The sequence below is a fragment of the Trachypithecus francoisi genome, unplaced genomic scaffold (genome assembly GCF_009764315.1).
Source record: "Trachypithecus francoisi isolate TF-2019V2 unplaced genomic scaffold, Tfra_2.0 Lachesis_group6, whole genome shotgun sequence".
Lineage (NCBI taxonomy): Eukaryota > Metazoa > Chordata > Mammalia > Primates > Cercopithecidae > Trachypithecus > Trachypithecus francoisi.
Window position 1 is genome coordinate 75,637,523 of NW_022681471.1, and position 22,508 is coordinate 75,660,030.

Sequence of the window (22,508 nt, forward strand, 5' to 3'; positions counted from 1 at the left end):
GCTGAAATACTGATTCCTGGTTCAATGTTCTCTCTGCCTGCCTTTATAGACAAATATGCTCATAGGTTCTTCAGATACCCAGTGAACTCCTGCACCACAGGTACCTGTAACCAGAGACAAGAAGGGGGAGCAAAAGCCTCAGTAAGACACTTGGGAGATGGTAGGGCTAGAGAAGAATATTCATTCTCCCAATAAGACCCACCTGAAGTTTGTGGAAGAGGCAGCTGCTCTGTGGAAATCCTGAGCTCTTATACACCAGGCATAACTGTCATTCTCAGAGTGGGTGGTTATAAAGACATTCCATTGACATGCCTTCTTCTTTATTACTGTTTATAATGCTGCCTGCTTTTGAGTTCATTGGGCTCTTTGGAAAGATTTTGAGAAAACAAACCAGACTTTCAAGAAATAAAATGTAATGTAGTGATCAAAATTTCAGGATTTGCTTACAAATATACTTGAGTTTAAGTTTAGGCTTTATTACTTAAAAGTAACCTTCGGTCTAGGTCAGCAATAATGTTGAGTCAGAGCCTCAGTTTCCTTATTTATATAATGAAGATAACTTCTCAACTCATAGGATTGAGGTGAAGATTATAGAACATATATGGTGTAAAGAACTTTGCATCAGCATTTTCTGGCACATAGTAAGTACTCAGTAAATTTTACTGTTGCTGTTGTTAATTTGCCCTGAAATCAATCTCCATTCATCTTCTGTCATATTCTCACACAATAAATTTTAGCATAGTTTCTATCTACTGAAATGCATTATGTTACAGTTTTGCTCAAGAATCCTTAGTTATCTCAACTAGTGTTCTGTAATCAGATGTGAGGTGTGGCAAATAATTTGTTGATAATATTTTAAACATTGAAGTTGGAGGATAATTTAAACATACTATAAGAGTTTCAGATTTTTCCTTTCAATACTGCCAGTCTCACTTGCACTCATATTTACTTTCTTAAGTGTGAGAAAAAGGAGCTAAGTGTGTCAGGAATTGAATACAGCCCTAGTGGCTCCCTTGAGAGTATGCTACACGTGGTCATTATCTTTCACATGTGGCAACTGAGAATAACTAGCCTATAGAAGAAAACCTACTTCTTAACAGGTGACTTGAGGCCTTTCACAATGGGTCCTAGCCCAGACTCATCTCCAAGTCTTACTCCCCACTAGTTCCCATTTGTCTTGACTGTCCCAGAACAGAAGCCATACTCTTTTCTGCTTCTTGTGTACTTGTCCATCTGTTCCTTCTTCTTTGGTTGCCTGCCCAGTTACCTTTTCCTGTTGTGAAATTTCATCTCGTTGTTCAAGGCTGGTGGCAAATGTTACTTCCTCTAGGAAGGTGAAAAGTTGTCTCTTTTCCTTCATCATTTTTTTCTGGCTTCCTCTTTGGATGAATTAATGAGGCCCCATACCCATTGAGCAGCAATTTGGCTGGCTTTCCACAGACTGCACTACCCCTTTAGATGACGCTACTGCTTTTCTCTGGGGTCACCTGTCTGCAATTTGGGAGCCCTGTGCCATTGAATGTCACCTCAGGAAGACCATGCCAGGTCCACGTGAGATAGTAGGCAATGCCTGCTCTCACTACAGAGTCATGTAAACACATTCCAAGAATTGCACTGCCAAGTCCTTTGATAGATTGGTGTAACGTGAATAGACTGAGACTGAAAATCAGGAGCATTGGGGCTTCCAGTTTAGACTTAGGACTATCAGTTGTTTGGGAGCAGCCATTGGGCAAATCACTTCATCTTGATGAGCCAGTTTTCCTTTCTGCAAAATGGGTCTGATCCCTGACTCCCCTGCCTCTTCATGATGTTATGAGGTTCAGATGAGATTATGTGTCTGATAGTGCTTTAGGAATTGAAATGGTGGCAAAGGCTTCTATGACTCCCCTTCATCCTTGGGATAAAGGCCTATATGTCACTCTTTAGTGTGACGTATAGGCCATTGCTGGCTTTGCTTGTGCCTCCTTTTTTACCTTCATCTCTCAAAACCATACTCTTCTTCAAACCCTTCTCTCAGACTAAATTGATCAGAGTTTCCCTTACTAGGCTACTGTCTCTTGTCTGAGTAAGAATGCCCCTTTTTCCATACCCAGCCCCATCTTCATGCAACTTGTTTCACAGCCTAGACTTCTCTAAGAACCCTTCCTTGACCTTTCTACTAGACTAGGCTAGGCCTCCTTCCTCTGTACCTCAGCAAAATCCCCAACTTCCCTCAAGGTAACACCCATTACATTTTATTACAATTGTCTGTGTCAAATAAATAGCTGTTGAATAAAGGAAAGAACAAATAAGTCAGGGGATACTGAATACCATGTCCCTGTGAGGGATCCTTGCAGTCTTTTGAGACAGTGGAATTACCCACAATATAGTCCAACACAGACATTAGCCACCCGTGGCACTGTGCACACACATCAAAAGGGCCTGCTTCCTTTGGAAACAAGTGTTGCTGCCCAGGTAGTGAGTGTTGTGCCTCGCACAGCATCTGCTTCCTCTGCTGGGCTGTTTTCTGGTCTCAGATCCAAAGTGCTCTAATGGGGTTGTGGGGAGGGCTATTTGCATAGAGTTTGGATTAAACCTCCTTGTTTGGCATGAAGCCTTGTGGTTGACAGCCATATGCGGTTCCCCTAATGACCTTCTCCTCGCTTGAAGCCCCGTGGGGAAGGAGCTAAGGGAAGGAGGGAAGTTGTGGCTTGAAAAAGAATTGGTGGCGGGATAATATGAGGATTTGAACCATCTGCATCTGCCTGTTAATTCAGAAAGTTCTCATACCTCATGTTTGCTAAATTGTTCTCATTGCCTCTGTAGTCCCTAGTCCAGCTCCCTCAACAGTTTTCTCCTTCTTTCACTTCCCCTAGAGTGGCACGAAGAAAACACCTGGGAGTGGGTGGTAGGTGAAGTAGATGCTGTAGTTGGTGTAGAGATCCTGGGTCTGTATATGTAGGAGCCAGACAAGAGGTGGAAGCTCTCTCACTAGGGCTCTGAACCCATATGCAAGGGGATGATAGAAGTTCTCAGGTGCCCTATTACCTTGGTACGCTTCCTGCAGGCACATGAAGGGACCAGGAGCTGGGTGTTCTAGGGCTGGTCCCTTGACACAGGTCCTAGTTCACAGTAACATTCAAAATTTTGCATAGCTCCCTCATGTGAAGAATAAGAAGTTAGGGCTAGATAATGTCTAAGATCCCTTCTAGTTCTACAGGCAGGAATTCTAAATTAGAGGTTAGCCCAATCTCTTTGGAGAGAGTGATGTTGGAGGACTGGGGTTGGGTATTATACATTGAAGTTCCAGAGTGATCTGGCAAAGGCATTTAATAGAGTGTAAACTTATTTAAGGTACAGACAGTGCATGGACTGGGGCTTAACTCCTACTTATCTCTGCCATTTATGAGATAATCTCAATAGGAAACTATTTCCCTTTTGAGCCCCTTCCTCATCCATCAAGGGGTTGACAATATCTATTACACAGGACTCAGCTGTTGTTTTGACGCTCCCCACACTAGTTGTTTTGTAAATAATTGTTGAGTACAAATGTGAATATTTAGCTCCAAAACTGTTCTAGGAGTAGTAAATGGTCTTTTTCTTTCCCCTTATGATTAAGAAAGATGTTGCTGCAGTTTTCAATTACCATGGCGTCCGCACTAGAAGGGACTTCCCATCTCATGTAGTTTTACTCCACACATTTTACAGATTAGAAAACTGAGGTCCAGAAAGGGCAGATTGCTGCCTAGTGTCATATAGTAAATCAGCAGGGGAGAATCCTAGCTATACACTAGCTTCATGACTATGGTCAAGTCACATACAGGACTCCTGCCTCTAGGCTCTTTTCAACCCACTAGGTGTCCTTTGTGCTTTGCTACTCCTTGGAAAACCTATGGTGGATGCTAACCACCTTGTCTCTTTAGGCAGGAGCTGAGTGGTGAGTGAAGCCAAATCAGATGGCTGTAAGGTCATCCGCTGTAGATGCAAATGAACAGGACCTAAGCAATGGTGGTCAGAGAAAATCCTCTGGAGGCAGGCTTTGACTTTACACACACAACCTGCAAATAAACACACTCTCTGTCTCTTACTTAAACACATGCAAAGCACACATCCCAAGAATCTATTGTTCTCCTCTCCTCTCCATCAAGCACTGATCTCAGGAAAAATCTGAGAAATCCATCCATTCTAAGGGGGTCAATGATCAACATGGCTCAATGTGGGACCCCTCTCAAGGGTTCTGGCATTTTAACAGGGAGCAAAGCCAGAGCTTAATAGCCCACCAGCTGTGTCACATATGTTCTCACTGAATCTTCAACTCAGCTGAGAAAGAAGGCATTCTGACAACCCTTATTACAGGGGAGGATATGGAAGAATAGAGAATTTTCTTGTTATTTGTTGACATGTTTTGTCACACCTCATTGATGCCTTGTATCTCAGGCCCAAAAATTCAATCTGGAACCTCATAAGTATTCACACTGAGAGGCCACAAGAAGAGGCCTTACTTGAACTGAAGAACCCAAAAGAAGGCTGATTTAGATTTTACTTGGGTGGTTGAGGATGGTAAGGCCCCTGAAAAATAGTGAGGATGTGAAGGTGCCCATTCTTTAACTGAAGCTTGGTTAGAACTGGGCAGTGATGCCACCATTTTATGCTCCCACAAGGATAAGGATGTGAAAGTAGGCAACTGGGCTTTGTGTGGCTTTTCTCCAGCTGACAAGTTTGGTGTTTTTCAAGAGAAGTTGTGATGGGCCGCCAGTGTCCATCTGTGCTTTCTAGCCCAATTCCTTGTTATTTTGGTGGTCCCAGGTCAGCTTATGCTAAGGCCACCATAGGGCAAATTTGTTTTTTTTTTTTGAGACAGAGTCTCGCTCTGTCACCCAGGCTGGAGTGCAGTGGTGGCCAGATCTCAGCTCACTGCAAGCTCAGCCTTCCGGGTTCACGCCATTCTCCTGCCTCAGCCTCCCGAGTAGCTGGGACTACAGGCGCCTGCCACCTCGCCGGGCTAGTTTTTTGTTTTTTTGTTTTTTTTGTATTTTTTAGTAGAGACGGGGTTTCACCGTGTTAGTCAGGATGGTCTCGATCTCCTGACCTCATGATCCGCCTGTCTCGGCCTCCCAAAGTGCTGGGATTACAGGCTTGAGCCACCGTCACAGGGCAAATTTGTAAGCCTTGTGCAAAGACTTTTAAAAATATATGAAAATCAAAATAGCATAAAACACAACTGGGCATGATACCAACTCTTGACTTCAATAAAAACAGCCAATAAAAAGAGCTAATTAAAAGAACTCTGATGACATTCATCTGAAATTTTAGATCTCTTTATGTTTTAACAAATTAACAACAGTGATAAGAGGACATTAGCAGCTTTTCTTGGGTCTCTTTGTTAACAATAACTTGATCCTGCAGCCACAACAGGGGATGTGGCCAAGTTTTAGCTGGCAGACCAGCAAGCCAATATTTTACACAATGGATGACATTTCTGAAAGCAGAGGCAGAGACAGACCCAAAGTCACACATTTAGTCCAACAAACAAGTTTCTGCCATGTTTAATTGTATTTAGAGCAACAAAAGATTCCAAGATTACAAAAAGAGAACAGAACACTAGCGCTTGGAGCTGGTCCTGCTGCCCAGTGGAGGCCAAGTGCCACTGTGAGAACTGAGCCCCATCTAAAGAAATTTCAAGCAAAATTGTTTCTTTTAAGAAAATCTTTGTATGATGCTTTCTCTCTCTCTCTTCTTTTTTCTTTCTTTTTTTCCCTTCAACTTTGAAAATTAATTCTTATCTCTGTTTACATAGTCTGCTCCCTCCTGCTGTCAGATTAATTCCAAGGACAGCACAAGAATGTCATGTCTGAGGCACTCCCTAATCATGTTCCAGTCTAGAGGAAAGCAGAAAGGTGTCACTGGGTTGTGAGGGGACTTTTTAATTTTTTTTTTCGCGTGAGTCGTTCTGATGGTGGCTGCTTTCAGTATCCAAGTGGCTTCTGGGATAGGACAACTCCACAGGCACTTCACTGTAGGACAGTTAGCACCAAGGGCTAAGGTTGTGAGAGAATGCAAATCTGGCCTGTCACCTATGCAGAGTACATGTTCCCATACTGTGAAGCAACAGCCAGAGAGGGAACCACCAGAGAAACAGCATTTCAGAGTTGTCTTTCCTTTGGTTTATGGATATGCGTGTGTTCTAGTCTTTGGTGGGCAAAAGAATCTGCAGCTACATGACAATCTTGTTAAGTAGCTTATGTAGGAAGTGTTTCAGGTCATAAGGGCCACTAATTCTAAGGCTTCTCATTTAATTCCTTAGGCAAAGAGACGGGTGGGGAAAAGAAAAAAACCCAGCACCCTGCTATACTGAATTGGAATCAGAAGCCAATCGATCCATATTACGTTCTGGCCAAATCAAATGAGGATAAATCAAAACTGAGTCAAAAGCTGTTTTTTTCTATAAATCTCCACCTACTAAATTCAGATATCTACTACTCTTTCTATGGGTGAAGAAATTCCAAATGATTTGTTATCTCAGCTGAAATGTCTGAAGAGGAGTGACTAATGTGGATTTTTCTGCCTTCACCTAGAAATGGTTGAGTTGGGAGGCCCTAGGCAACAGATCCCAGTGTCAATCTCTTAGTCAAAGAAAAACACCCTACCCGTGGGCAGAAATGGACCTGCACCTACAGAGATACAACTTCTAGTACTCTGACAAGTTTTAACAGATAAAAACATATTTTCATTTGTCAAAATCTTTACAGAACATATCCAAAACCAGAATTACAGCACACAGACACCCATTAACAGGAGTACCTCAATCTCAGGTGAGGGAATTTGTGTGAAAGATGGAGCGCTTACTCCAGGTTCCAATTCAGGAAACTGCCCTTCTCTCACAAGGATGGTGAAGACCAAAGAACAGTTCTCTTCTCCCATTAGCTCAGGTCCCATTAGGGCGCCACTGATCAATCACTTGGGTAGGCTTTTGGCCCCAAGTTTGGGCCGTCCCTGTGGTAAATCTCAATCAGTTCCATTGAGTTTTTACACTTTCCACATTCATCTGTCTTGAACTAGTAAAGTACGATGTATCATGTCCTCTACTCTTTTTACCCCTCTGCTCCTTCACAGGACCTGTGGGTCAGACCCAATAAGGGAGAAAACTTTTTGTCATCTGATTAATCCACATGTCTTGTCTGTTCTGAGAGAGCTTCCATAACATAACTGCATCCTCTCTCACAAGTACATGGCATCAGGTGTGATCTGGAACCAAATATAAAGATGCAGAGAAAGGTAAAGCTATCAGAACACACACACTCTCTCTCTCTCTCTCTCTCTCTCTCTCTCTCTCTATATATATATATATATATATATATATTATATATAAAAAATATATAATATATATATATTTCAATTTTGAAACATGGATACAAATATTCATTTATAATATATTTCAACTTTCTGCCTTCAACTGCAGATAACTTCTTGTGCCATCCAAAGTGGGCAGAAATAAGGATTTCTGCCTGCTGTCCCTCTAGTGCAAAATCTAGTACTTTAAATGATTCCTTATCAGCAAGGGTTTCACATCTTCAGATAAGCTAACATGGGCACTAGCAAACACAGTGGCTAAGAACAGCTCCATTTCCAACCATGCAATGATGGAGCTTCAAGAATTTGCTCAGCAACTACTAGAGAAAAGGAAAGCCAGTTCTACTTATAAAATCATTTAGTGAAGGACCCATAAACCCATTTTCCCAAAATTATTTTCAACTCTTCCAAACATGTATATTATTAGGGAAAAAAAAATCCCACAAAACTCTTATAAGTCAGTCACCAGCAAAGTCCTTTAGTCTGTCTTTGGACAGCTTATCAAAGAGGCACTAATGCTTGCTCCCTCCCTGCCCTTGTGAATTTTGGTATCTTAGCAGATACAATGTAATCTTTGGTTGCATAATGTGATGCTTTCATCTCTCTTTTTAAAAACTGCTTTAAAAGATTTTCAAAAAGATTAATGGTGAGAACAGATCTGCCTACAAAGGCATCAGGGGTAGAAACTTCCTTTTCCAAGAAACTGAACATGCTGAATGGCTTATTTTGACTTTAAGTTTTGGATTTGATCTGGTGCTTTGGCATTCCTGATTCCCATGACCCCTTGTAGTGGGTCAAACATGAAAACCACTCCCTTGGCCCAGTGCCCTCTCACCTGGGCAACTGGCACAAGATGATTCATAGACAGCCAGTCTCTTATTTTTCCAGGGCTATGCAGGGGCCATGCTCGGGTAGTTATTGGACTGTCTTGAGAGAGTCTCCTGAAATGCAGCTTTGGTGCAGGGCTGGGAAGGGGCAGAGGAAGTGGCCTGGGCCTTTATGCCCTGCCAGATATCAAGGAGAGAAGGGGGGAAAGGCCACATCTGTGCTGTGCCTAGTGAAACAAACACTTAGAAGCTACTTGAAGCTCAATGTTAGCTCATTTGTGTCAGTATCATATGGATGGTGGACATATTTTCTCTTAAAGTACAAGTCAAATAAAACTTATTATGTATGCCTATATGCATTTGGAAGTAGAGTATGGACAGAGAGGGACTCTAGCATCAGCACATTGTTTTTCAACCTGGACAATTACCTCAGCAACTACCCAAAGGACAGAATGAAGCTCTCTATATTTTTTTAGTGCCAGTGAACATACATAAAAATATATGTATTACAGATTTTCTTTTTTCAAAGATATATGACAGTCCTTCAAAATATCCCTTTCTCAGAGTAAGGGAATTAAAAAAATAATAAACTTTCCAAGAACAACAGCATTGCCTGTGCATAGAAAAAGCTGTGAACAAAGAATCCAACAACTCCCATGTCAACACAGAGGCTGGGCCCAGGTGAGCTGCCCAATGAACGAGAGCTGAAACCGCCACACGACTCTTTTCTTTGACTACAGAGTTCGTGATCCTGGCAGCAGTCTGCTGCCCAGCACAGATGGGGCCTTCTCCCTGGTGCTCCTTCTTTTTCTCTTCCTCACTCTTCATCCACATCAAGCACTGCCAACTTGTTTGGAGATGGTCCTCGTGACTTTTCCGGTGAGTGATCCTCATCTTCTAGCTCACCAGGTAAGTGAGTCTGGGTGGCCAGTCCTTCACAGGTGAGTACAGTATACCAACCATACCAACTCTATTTGTAGAGCAGAGTGCATGCAAAATGAGACTTCTGTCAATTACATTGGCTAGAACATCAATGACCAAAAGAAAAAAAAAATCCTCCTCCTTTCATCCATGGGAGAACAGAGCCAGGCTAAAACCTCCTTTGTTCACTCAAATCCAAGCACAGAAAGAGAAGGCCTAAAGCCTTGTGTAGGCTATTTTTCCCTAGTCTTGTCATTTGGAAATTTGGAGTAATGCAGTTGTTGCTTTTAATTACACTGCTGTTTCACTGATTTTTGGCTTTTGCAAATGAAAAACATATATTCATAAAGACAAGAGTCACAACTGGGAAACCCATAAAGATGAAACATTTGATAGAGAAACGTAAAGGAGAGCTTCTAGTATTTACAAGGAGAGATATGAGAATGATATAATTCAATCCATGTATCACAAAAGATGAAAATCATTCCAAAACAGATGTAAAGGACCTATTAAAATGTAACCTAGTGTAACTGAAAAGAGTGGTGGATTTTTTTTTCTGTTTAAAACAGCTAAAAGTGATCCTGTACATGAGCCAGATGGTGTAGTAATAAAGAAAACCAGAATGTGTCTATCCCATCCCAGAAAGGGAACCTGTTAGCTTTAGTTTTGTCCAGCAGTCTTGGATTGGCATACTACTCATCTTAGGTTCCCTTCTCCCTTGTTATTTAAAGAAGCTGTTTTGCAAGTTCGTTTGGCTATTAATATCAATGCAGAAATCAGGGAAGGAAACCCTTGTGGATCATATCATGTCACTCAGAAACTATCCTCTCAACAAACAGAGTGAACCAATTAAAATGGGCAGCTTGATGACTGGCCTTGATTTCTTGAGTTCAACAGATGAGATTAAGAGCTAAGTAAGGAGGCAGTGGCCAAGATGAGAAAGTAGGTGGACATTTTCGCTTGCACTTGGGGTTGGAGAACAAAGTCAACAGAACACAGGCGTGCCAAAAGCCTAGATGAAACCAGTATCCCAGGGCACACCTTGAGTTCATGGGTGGCAATGTATTGGAGCCACACCAACCAGACCTTTCCGGAAGAAGCCATGGTTCTATAGAAAGTCTCAATGGTTCGGCCTCCCTCCGACTAAGAGGCAGCAACAAAGGTGGGGAATCTGAGTGAGTATGGGCAATGTCAGAGCCCAGAATCAGCAGCAGAGGAGGATGATGAGTGAACTCACCAGATGGTGTTCATCTGACTTTAGGCTTTGCCGCTGAATATTTTAATTCAGTAGTCAAAGTCTCCTCTTTGTTCCTTCTCTCTTCTCATGACTTCTGCAGGTGGATATGCTGGGTGGCAAGAAGAGCATTTGCAGGGTTTCTGGTTCTAGTGCCTTCATTCTTCCCACCCTGGTAATTGAGTTTTCTCTTCAACCCTCATCTGGGCAGCCCCTTTAGCTGCTCTAAAGAAGGAAGTGAGAACTTCTCCACTTGCTGGAAGGGTGTCATCTCTGGGGGACAAGGGCAAGACACCCAGTTTGTCTGATCCCTTTGATGCCTTCTTTCCAGTTTGTCTAAGGGCTCCAGCGATCTGACAGTTGGTAAGAAATCTTTGTGACTACTGGCATCTACAGATAGATGTCAGAGCTGTTGGCCTGTTAACCTTCTTGGTGGTGGGAGCTCTTAACAGAGAATCTGTGAACATGCCCAAAAGAAGCAAACAGGCTTGACCACCATGGCTGAAATGCAGTGTGATGAAGTTCGGGCCTACAAAACACTGAAGGGAGGACATAAGGTGCTTGTGGCTTCACGGAGTTTGACAGAAAACTTCATTCAGGTCTTTTAAAGGTGGGGAAAATGTAGTGGCAGTGAAAGTTTAACTATTCAGTCAGTGTCCTAAGCAGGAGAACAGTCAAGCTATCACTTTCTTCTCCTCTGGCTCCAGCTCCTCTCTGACTCATACATAAGAAAGCAGACCTGGATCCAAATGGGGCCTTACAAAGGGTTAAATCTCTGCTCCCCTTCTTCTCAGTGGTCTGACTTTTCTGTGGAAGTCACCAAGTTTTGGCTAAAGAGAACATTCAGTTCAAAGGTCTTAGAAAAACTATTGAAAGTCAATTTGAAGTTGGAGGCAGAGAGTGAGAAAGAAAAGGGTTTGGGGGTGAGGCATTAACATGCAGACAAATTTTCAACAACAAGCACAATTTCAGTATAATGAATTGCTCTACAGTTGAGCAGTCTAGCCCCCAGGGGCCAAGGCTGTGGGCAGGTACTGATGTTCCATCTGCCCTCCTTGTCCTCTCCTCTGTCTGTCCACCCCCCTGCCCAACTCAGCTCTGGGGTCACTCTGCCCTCTAATGGCAACAGCCATTGGCAGAAAATAAAGTCTCCCATGGAGGGAGGAGATGAAAAAATCAGTAACTCCCCAGGGGCCTGCAATTTTCACCTTCTAGTCACTATTGGCCTCTTTGGGGATTTCTATATGTTTGTTTGTATGTGTGTAATTATTTATTTATTTATTTACTTATTTATTTATTTATTTTTGAGGAAAAAACACTAGCAAGGTTTTTTGGCTTATTTTTCGTTTTGTTTTTGCCTTTTTTTTTTTTTTTTTTGCTTGCTTTTGTTTTGATTTCCCCAGATAATCTTAGCTCTCTAAACTTCCCGTGGCATAAGATAAGTAAACGTTTGTGTGGCTGGCACAGAGTAGTGCTGTAAACAAGCACAACTTGACACTGGGCCACATGAGGATCATCACAGATTTAAAGGCATACAACACCATTCAAAACACAGATAGGAGTCACAATGGGGAGCAAAGTCTGAAGTTGCCATGGGAGGATTAGATAGGGAGGGAAGAAGAAAACGAAAGGAGAGAAAGAGAAAAAAAAAAGCCCAGCAAATAGAACTCCGGAACATGTTCGTGACAGACTGTACATCAATAGAGGAAATTCCCCAAGGCACTGCAGAGGAGTAGTGCAGAGTTATAACAGGCAGAAGACATCTGAAAGGGGGCATGGGCTGGGGTGGGGAAATAGGGATTTCCAATGCTTCACTGGGTGTGGAAATAGATGGGCTTGACTTTCCCAGAAAGGATCTTGGGCACTTGCACAGAGATGATCTCTGCCATCATTTCCGGAAAGTCCACGCTCACCATGTGTGACTTGATTAGCAGGTCAAAGTGAACTGATGCAGCTCTCTCGCAATCTGTAGGGAACAATAAGAGAGAGAAAAACAGGGCTGACAAGGAGGTGGGCTCTGCTAGACTCTTCCCTAACCTCTGATTTTTGGTCTTTCAGTCTTTTGTTTCCTCCCCCTTCCCTGTCCTTCCTTGGTCCTCCCCCATGAGGTCGTGTGTGTGTGTGTGTGTGTGTGTGTGTGTGTGAGAAAGAGAGAGAGAGAGAGAGAAATGGTCTCCATGGAGTCACTGAGGGCTCCCAAGCGATGTCGTATACCATTGTAAGCTCTCTTACTCAAGACTTTTCCAGCTTGTGCTCTCACCCCAGCCTCTGCACTCCATCTCTCTCTCTCTCTCTCTCTCTCTCTCTCTCAATCTCTCTCTCTCTCTCTGTCACACACACACACACACACACACACACACACACACACAGACAAACTCACATGAACATGACTCAAAGAAGAGGGGAGAAACATCCAGGTCTGTTTTGTCTGCCTAGATAATTCATCTGCTGTAAGTCCCTTCCCTGAGTCCCAACTGCTCTGTTCTCAACTCCTCCACCCCTTTCACAATATCCAGCTGGGACACTGTGACCCATGTTCCTTTCTTCGCCACATTTTCTTCCTGGACCACACTCAAAGCCAGAGGGGAATGGAAGCACCTCCCAACAGGTGGTGCCAGACCCTAGAGAAGCATATTATCATTGGCTCTATCAGGCTGTTCTCCCTGATAAAGCACCCTCCATCGTTTGCTTACAGGCTGCACGGAGTCCAGGAGCTTGGTGAGCTGGTAGAAACGCCTTGAGCAGGATGTGGGATTTTTTCTTTTGCATGCAATGATACGATCGAGTTCCTTGATGTAGTTCATTCGAAGTTCATCAAAGAATTTTTGATTTTTCAGTCCATCCACTGGAACTGATGTGGGATGAAGACAGAATGGGGAGGGGAAGCATGCCCACGAAGGAGCATTAGACAAAGCACCAAGTTTTCTGACCACAGACTTGACCCCCACCCCCACAGGGAACCATCTGCTTGGCTTCCTGTTAGTTGAAGTCTGTGGGCTTGGGGCCTTCAGTCTGTCAGGGAGATCTCAGGGGAAAGGATAGCTGGATCCAATCTGAAGAGAGTCAAGTAAATCAAATTTCCTGAATCTTTTTTTTTTTCTACTCTTCTCATATAACTCATTTTTTAGGACCTAAGTTTTTATGTCATTTACAGTCAAACCCTGATTTAGACAACTAAACACATAGCTTTGAATATCAAATTTTGCCTTTCTCCCTCAACAGAGGCTAAGAAAGGACTCTTCTTAGAAAAGATATAAAGAAAAGTTCCTTGGCTGCCAAACAAATCCTACCTGAGTTGCTTACATAGACCTCCTCCTGTTGGCAGAAGAGGAAATCTTTCCAGGAGGAAATGCCTCCTGCTTTACTGCCCTGCAAGGAATACAAGGTGGCCCATGTTTGTTTCTATAGCAGAAGCTGTGGAGAAATTCAGAGACCTGCTGTAACCAGTCAAAAAGGCCTTGTCCCAAAGATAGACTGGGGATAGTTGGGGAATCCGATGGAAGTTGACTTCTAGCAAACAAATTGGCTTCTAGTCATGAAATTGTTTCTTGTTAGGAGAATGATACTGAGGGAGAGTAGAGTGGGGATGGGGAGGGGAAATGAAGAAGGGAAATGTCCAGGAGCTGGCTTCTCCCTAATAATGTTTTAATGGCAAAAGTGGTCCTCTCTGAGTCTCTGTGCCCTCAGGGGCATTCCCTGCACCTCTAGGAACTTACTAATGCTGAAGAGTAGCAGCGCTTTCATGCACAGGAATTCCTGGGGGGTGATTTGGAGCCATCCAAACTCTTGAGAGAGGTGCCTCATTCGGACACACTGGCTGTACATCCGGGACTTGTGCATGCGGTACCTGGGAAGGAGATACATAGAGGAAAAAGGAATGAAGGGAGGCTTGCAATAAACCCAGAGGGAATGTCTCTGATTGCCCTCCCTCCCCAGGTTCTCCAAGAAGAGTTTGCTGTTTCTCCTGCTGGTGCTTCAGGGATCAGGAAGAGGTTTTTGTTTGTTTGTTTGTTGGTCTGTTTTTTTTTTTTTTTTTCTCTCTCTCTCTCTTTTCCAAAATCTGACATCCTGATTACTACTATCTTCCCTGGCCAGGATATGGGTTAGTGCATGGAATTTCCAGGTTTCTGTGCCCCTTCTGTTTTCTGAGTCGGGGATAAGAAAGCCTAACCAAATGAACACAATGGGGCAGGCACATAGTCTCTCTGATTACAGTTCTAATATCCCAGCTACAGCCAGATCAAGAACCTGCCTCACAGGCAGCTCAACATGAAGGATTTTTAGGAGAAGCCCCAGTAGTCAGCTCTTAACATCAGGACACCAGGATTTGCAAATGACCCGAAGTGTTTGGTCATCCTGTTGACCCCTTTGCCTCTGGCCTGGAATACTAGAAATTTAATATTTCTTCAAAAACTCCCAGTGAAGGAGATTCCACATTGTTCTTTCAAAATGAGTTCCAATGTTAAATCTGCCAGGGAGTGTTTTTGAATGTCTAATTTAAATGTCCCCTGCTGAAGGGGAGCCCATTCCCTCATATGCTGGCTGCTCCTTACCACAGTTTGGAAACTGCAGACATATGTGAGCTGCATTTATTATAGTCACTTCTGAACATATCACCACATTATCACCTATAAATTATACGAGGAGGTGGCCAATGCTTGGCCAACTTTTCAAGGAGGAGCAACCTCTCGGTTCCATGGCTGACCATGGCATACCTCTAAGAGAAGACACAGCATCCTCATGCTAGTAGGCTTTCTAGTTTTCAGCACTTCAAAAATTGTGTGTGTGTGTGTGCGCACGTATGTGTGTGTGTGTGTGTGTGTAAGACAGAAATTGATTGTGCAGCATGTGCAGAAAGGGAAGGAAATTTGACACCCACTTAAGTGGTGAGGACAAAGACCTCCCAGATGGAGCCTAAAGGCTATGGTTTGACATTTTGGTTTCCAAGCCACTAGCCTCATCCTGTGGAGTAGGATGTTGGATCCTGATATTGTCTGGGTGGAAGCTCAGCATCCTATCTCAGAGAGATCTTGGCTGTCCTGGAGAAAGAGAGAAGGGGGCAGATGGTGTAGAATTATTCAACTCAGGCTGAAGCCCAACTGGAAAGAGGAAGTGTTTAGATGGTATCACAAGTCAATTGAGCAGAACAGTGTTGCTCCAAGCTCTTTCACTATAGAGAATTTTTTAGTAAGATTGGCTGACCCTGAGGTCTGGCCCTGCTCCAGTCTCCAATGTACTTCCCACCTCTGTTGATGACAATGCTGCAATCTTTTTATACCATTGAAATCACAATGCTGGAATGAGGATTCCTTTAACATTGCTGCAGGCCTCAGGGGCAGAAGAAGTGGGGAATGGAGGAAAGAGAAGGGGAAAGGAAAGGGAGGAATTCATAGGGGAGGGGACAAGAAGGGGGAAAAAGGGAAAAAATACTAGGGAGACAGTTAAAGGAAGGAAGAGAGAGGAGAATGGAGGGTAGAAAAATGAGGCAGGAATGGAATTTAGGAGGAGAGCAGGGTTGGTGGGAGTGCAAGAGAGAAAATAAGATGAGAAATGAAGATTGGAAAACACTAAGCACAGTGCCTGACACATAGCAGGTGTTCCATAAATGACATGTAGAAAGGTGCTATTATAATACTCTTCAGCAGTCTCCAGATAAAATTTGAGGCACATAGAAGCTCAGTAATTTGCCCAAGGTCACACAGCTAAGGTTCAGGCTCATTATCCTCACAACATGTGATCTCTACAAAGAGAGAAGGAAAGAAAAAAACAGGGCTGATAATAGAGTTTGGTGTTGAAGAGATCAGCAAATGGGTTGACCTACTTTGAACAAGTTCTTATCTCTCTCTTTGGGTCTGAGGCTCCCCATTAGCACCTTAGGGAGGCTGGCAGCAATTAGTTGCTCTCAACTGGAGAGTACTGCTTCTTCAGTGGGTGTTAGAAATGTGTGGGAGCAGTTTGGGCTGTCAGAATGACTGGAATCCTATTTGGTATAGAGTAGGCTGGTGCCAGGTATGTCAACCATATTCTACATATTGACAAAATTATTTTTCCCAACATGTCAAAATAATCCATGTTGAGAAACACTTATCTAGATGTTTGTAGACACCCTGAGAGTTCTAACATAGTGGCTTCCTACAGGAGGAATGGGGTCCTATTGTTTCAGGAACCCTGGGATTTGATGGATCTAGGCCGCTGACCCTGTGGGGAGGCCTTTTTATAAGATGAACAAGACTGGACCAGGAAGCTGAGGTGGGATGCCACATGCTTACTCAGAGGTAGAGAAGGAAATGAGGATTTAGAGAACAGCCAATTATCACTTTTCAAAGCTCCAAAGGTCTCAGGGATCTGGGGAAGGTAGAGCAGGTGCTCACGGAGTTGATTCAATTGCTTAAGGGCAGCAGGGGTTTGAGGATGGGAGATGAACAGTTAGGGGGCTTTCCAAGATCTGCCCCAGAAGATGGCATCATAGGCAACTTTTTGGAGGTCTGAAAACCACAAAGCACTTTGTGCCAAAAGCCTAGTGGTTATTCTTAGCTGCTGGCTACCAGGCTGGCAGGGTTGGGAGAGGGCAGCTGGGGACGCTCACTCTCCCTCACATTGCAGTGCTGTACTGGAAGGAACCACTGGCCTGTAGATTTTATTTTAAGACTCTTCTGGGTTAGAGGGCTGAAGAGGGGGGAAGGTCAATTCCTGTCCTGACTGAAAGATTCTGTCTGGGGAGACTAGCTCAAGGTCCTTGGGAAGATTTCTCTGGCCAGCTCCATTCATTATGCCATCGAGGGACCTCATTCAGCAGACATAGAAAAGATTATCATGCCCCGCTGAGGTGGGCAGATCATGAGGTCAGGAGTTCAAGACCAGCCTGGCTAACATGGTGAAATCCCATCTCTACCAAAAATACAAAAATTAGCTGGACATGCTGGCTGGCATCTATAAGCCCAGCTACTCGGGAAGCTGAGGCAGGAGAATTGCTTGAACAGGAGAGGTGGAGGTTGCAGTGGGCCGAGATCATTGCACCACCGCCCTCTAGCCTGGGTGGCAGCGCCAAACTCCATCTGAGGGGGAAAAAATATCACTATTAGGGAACGGTGAATCAGAAAGGGACTTTTTTTTTTTTCTTCTTGCCCACTATGGGCCAGACATTCCACATCTGCCAGTTCCCATTTAGTTATCGTAAGAAATTACTTATGAAGGTTCTATTATCATTAATGGATGAAGAAATTGGGGGTCAGAAAAGTTAAGGGTCTTTCCCAAAGATGCTGATTAAGAAAATAATAGAACTGAGATTTTAGTGGAGAAAAATGTAATTCCAAAATCTGAGCCACTGGCCAAATTCATGATGTTATATAGAGCTAGTGGCAGGGCAGGTATTAATTAAAGCTGTTTAAGAGAAGGAAATGGCAGTGCCAAGGTCACACAGACAGAGAATGGTAGAGGTACTCCTCCCCATCAGTTACCACCATGACGCAGAGGATCTGGGATTCACATGGAAATACATTTGAATCTTGTCTCCAACAGGCACTAGCTCTGTGACTTTGGGTGAGTCCCTTTATTTTGCTGAGCCTGACTTTCCCCATCCACAAAAAAATAGAGTTGTCTATAAAAAGGGGAAGTCAGGTCACCATGAAGACTCAATGAGATAGGATTTAGAAAGTATCTAGCATATTCTTGGCACAAACTAGTTGCTCAGCAAGTCGTACTAGCAGTAGCCTTTGGTGGTAGTAACAGAACCCAAGAAACTTCAGCCCTTAAAGCCAGAGTCTTTCTGGCCTTAAAGCCAGAGTCTTTATATGTTGCTCAAAGTGAAGGGGAGGAATCTTTCCAAGTGGTTCTGAGATAAGCTGTAAAGGAGACCAGAAACAGGACCAGGATTGGTTCTTGGGTGTGAAAGGGGTGGTCTCAGCACCATCCTCCTCAGTTCCTACCAGTTGGCTGTGGCATCCAATGCCACACCTGCAGGTCAAATGAGGTAAGCTTCACTGTCACCCCATCACCATCACCACCAACTGGGTCTGGCCAAGCTGCTGTATTTTAGTGAGGTCTGGGCCCCAGGAGCACTTACTCATTGAAAACCAGATCAGGGGCGAAGTAGAGCATCCTGGAGTTGACATTGGTGAAGGATCGCCAGCCCATGGCAAACACCATGAGCCCCATCCAGGAGTACTGAATGACAGCCATCTGGTCGTCCACGTGCAAGTTGCGGAAGCCTGGAGAAGAAGAGGCAGAGGCAGTGGTCAGTCTGGACACTGACGGGCTGAGCTAAGTCTGAGCCCCTACTGGGCAGAGATGCTCTGGCATTCGGGCATCCCCTAAGGATCCCCAGGACCATCCAGACTGGCCACTGAGGGGTGGTGGGGAAAAGCACAAACTATAGGGTGAGGATAATATTCGTTGTCCTCCCTACATCACTGAGCTGCTCAAATGAGATGATGATAGAGAAAAAAAAGGGCATTGTCAGTTGTAAGAGAAAAATAATCTAACACTTATTGACAGCATATACGAGCAAGTCCTTTTTTCTTTTGATTTCCATTGGATTGCTTTTTTTAAAAAAAACTTAAAAATTATTTTGGGTATATGATAGTTGTGTGTATTTATGGGGTACATTTAACTCTTTTCTAAGCACTTTACTTATATTATCTCATTTAATATTCACAACAATGAGTAAAGTAGGTACTATTATTATCTCCATTCTGTGAACCAGTACAAGTGAGTCAGAGAGAGATTAAGGAACTTGTCCAAGATCATACAGCTAGTAATTGGTAGACCAAGTTCCAAAGCAAAGCAGTCAGATTCCAAGGTCTGTGCTCTTGATCACTCTACCTTTCCAAAGATGCAGGATAACATCATTTATCCCACATAAACAGCAGTTTTCACTTCACAAAGCTCTTTTCCAGCTATGAGCTGGTTTGACCCTTCTAACAACCCTGGGAGAAAGATGTTACATACAGTGTACAGTGTATGGGGAGACGTCTTGACAGCCACTGCCTCCTGTTGACCACTTTTATGTTCCCGCTCTTGCGTCCATCCCACTTTCTGCCTGGCAGTTCCTCTCCATTCTTTTCTACTCAATAGGTAGCCTGGCCCTACTAGTTTCCCACCTTACTGGATCCCCATCTTACTGCCATCATTATATAAGAACAGGCCCTTTATGACCTGCTGCCTAGACTGATCTGTTGCCACTTGCCCTCTCACATGCCTCTATATCTCTGTTATCTCTGCACAGGAAGTTGCTTTTGCCTAGAATGCATTCCTCCTTCTCAGGTCTTTCATCCAGTAAATACCTACTCATCTTTCAAGTCTTCACTCAAAGACTACCTCTTCTGTGAAGCCTTTTTCAACTCATCCAAGAAGAAGGCTTAAAGATTCTTATTTTACATTCTCATTGCACCTTGTGTAGCCTCATGCAGTTATAGCACTCATTACACAGCATTGAAATCTATGTATATACATGTCTGTCTCCCCCACAAGACTTAGAGCTTCTTGAAGACAGGGACCATATCTTCGTATTCAAGTTTACCTCCCTAGTACTTAGTACAGTCCACGTATTTGAGTGAGCACTTAAGAAACCTAAACAAATGGCCTAAAGATCCTCAATTTTTTTTCCTTTTGTAAAATGAGAATTAAATGATCTCCAAATTACCTCCCTTAAGCTCAGAGAGCAGAGGTTCCCAGATGCTACCTCTACAATAACACACAGGTAGTACAGACCTGGCCATGTTCTCCTGGAGGTTCTGAAACAGTTGGATGCTTAAAGTTATAAAGGCATCACCTCAGAGCTCATCCCTACCAACACTCTCTCTTCTCACTAACAAATCCAGAATTATCTGAAATTTTGTCATCATACCTCATTAGGAATGCTTCCCCAAATGTAGATCAAACTTCTCACTTTCCTGTTGATGACCTAATTTAACTCTCACAATAATCCCAGAGGTTAGGTGATGTGACACTTATTTTACCAACAAGGAACATAAGGGCCAGAGAAATAAATTGACTTGCCCAAGGTCATATGGTTTATATGTGGCTGAACTAATACTAAAACCCAGGTGTTCTGATTCTGTTCTCTAGTGTTTTTTCTACTCCACTGCTGAAGGTTACAGCTCAGGAACTACCAAGGTCACCAACTTTTGTCAGCCATAGGATCAGGTCTGAAGTCTACATTATCCAGATACATTGCTCTTCTTGGTTGGTCCCTGTCCACTCATATAGCCCCATTTCCCTGTTCTTTTCTTTTAGATCCTAAGCCTTCCAGATATCAGGGATTCTAGAGTACCTCATCTTGGCAGTCTTAGCTCCCAGGCCTGTGCTTCCCACCTTCACTGTAACGACATGCTGACAGACTGGCTGGAGCCTCAGATCCCAGAGTAGTTCCTGCCTGGAACCCTTCTGTAGCACAGAATACCTTGGCCTGACCCTTCTCAGTAGGAAATAAGAAGCAGGGTCTAGGCATGTAGCAACCAGGGATCTCTTAGAGAAGAGGCCTGGGAGGTTGAACCCTGAATATCTTGGGTAGGAGGCAGTGGGGAGCAAGAAAAGTCTTTGGCTGATGAACCTTGGTCTTCTAGTGGAGTGTGTGAATGTGAAGGCACATGGAAGGATGAGAATTAAATTGTACAGGTATGAAGCAAATCGTCCATACTGATGCTTATTTTATTCTCCCTAAAATGCCACCAAACTAACAAACAGGAGAGAAAAGGGAAAGCTTAAGTTGGCCATAATATTAATTAACTGTGATTAATGAGAGCTGCTTAGCACTGAAGCCCAGTAACTGTGGCACATATCAGCAATATGGCTGGCTAATCTCCCTAGAGTCTAATCTGATTTTAATACCTGACTCTGTTATCTAATGCCCAATCTCTGAAGTAGCCTGCATGACTATCAAGGGATTACTTGAGGAAAGAGTAGCCGCAGCCCTACAGATTTCCTTAAGTATGCACTCACTCAACACCCATTTGCCACTGTGTTAGGCTGTTCTGGAGAAACAGAGAGGAGTCATTCTCAGGTTTTGAAACACATTAAACAGGCTAGGGAGCAGAAGCAGTTTATTAGACACTGTTTTCTCACTAGAATCCAATTGACATCATATTTTTTTCATGTGCAGCAGAAACTTGCAGTCTCATGTCTAGTCTGGGAGAATGGGCCCAAAGAAAGGCCAGTTTGGAAATCTTTGCTGCTGTAGTGCATCTGCCTGCCAAGGTCTTCAGAGAAGACAATTTCACCTTGTGGTCCATGCATGAGCAAGCAAGGCAAGTGGTAGCTAAAATTGAGTTTCATGAAAGCAGTGGCTTAGCACTCAAGTATCATAATAATAAACCACCATTTACAGAGCATCTACTATGTTTCAGGCTACCTTACTAGGTGCTCTTTATACATAATCTCTTTGTTAACAACAATTTGAAAGGTAATGATTATTCTATCATCTTACAAATGAGGACACAGAAGCACAGAGAAGACATGTGATTTACTGAAGATCACAGAACTAGTCCATAGCTAGGATTCCAAACCAGATAAATTAGATTCTAAATATACTGTGTACACCCAGTCTACTCACCCACTCTAAATTAATAGTTATCATTTTTTAATGTGCCAGGTACTCTACTAGGCAATTTCCATACATCATTACTGTCATAGAAAACTTACAACAAAATTTATCTTATTAGGGGCCTAGCATAGTTCATTTTACAGGTCAAGAACTCAATCTATTGAATTAGTGAATTACTTAAACTTGTAGGTAATTATAGATAATATGAAGAACAGTTCTTATGAATGTGGTAATTGGCTTTCTTTTGAAGCTATTCTTTTAAAAGACTCGGAGTCAGAGATCATTTAATCTGGCAAGCTAGATGGTGAACTGATATTGGTTTGCAGATTTGTTAATGTAAGGGGAGGGGGCTTTCCATCCTAGTGGTTGGGCCAAGGAAAGCCCCAGTGATCCCAAGTCATACAAATTCTGCTATAGAGTTTTGCAGCAGGTTATTGTCAAGATAACCAATTTAGAAACCTGAAGGTCTAGGTCAAGTTCTGGTTCCATGTGTTAAGTGACCAAATGGAGCAAGTTAGTTAACCTCTTTGAGCCTTGGCATGTGAAATGGAAATAATAGTCTCTATGATTCATAGAATTGTTGTGAGGATTAAGTGGGATCATATATATGAAAAAGCTCTGTAACCTATAAAATGAGATAAGTGTTTGGAAACTGCTT

At 43.2% G+C, this 22,508-nt stretch overlaps 1 protein-coding gene across 1 annotated transcript in view; it reads right to left on the reverse strand.

Moving 5' to 3' along the window:
- Positions 1-5,500: 5,500 nt before the first annotated feature.
- AR (androgen receptor) overlaps positions 5,501-22,508 on the reverse strand; it is an 85,380-nt gene continuing 68,372 nt past the window's right edge. Inside the window, 5 exon segments of the mRNA XM_033201391.1 lie at positions 5,501-12,253; positions 12,256-12,277; positions 13,005-13,162; positions 14,028-14,158; positions 18,374-18,518. Coding sequence (XP_033057282.1) covers positions 12,123-12,253; positions 12,256-12,277; positions 13,005-13,162; positions 14,028-14,158; positions 18,374-18,518 — 587 coding nt within the window. The 3' untranslated portion in view covers positions 5,501-12,122.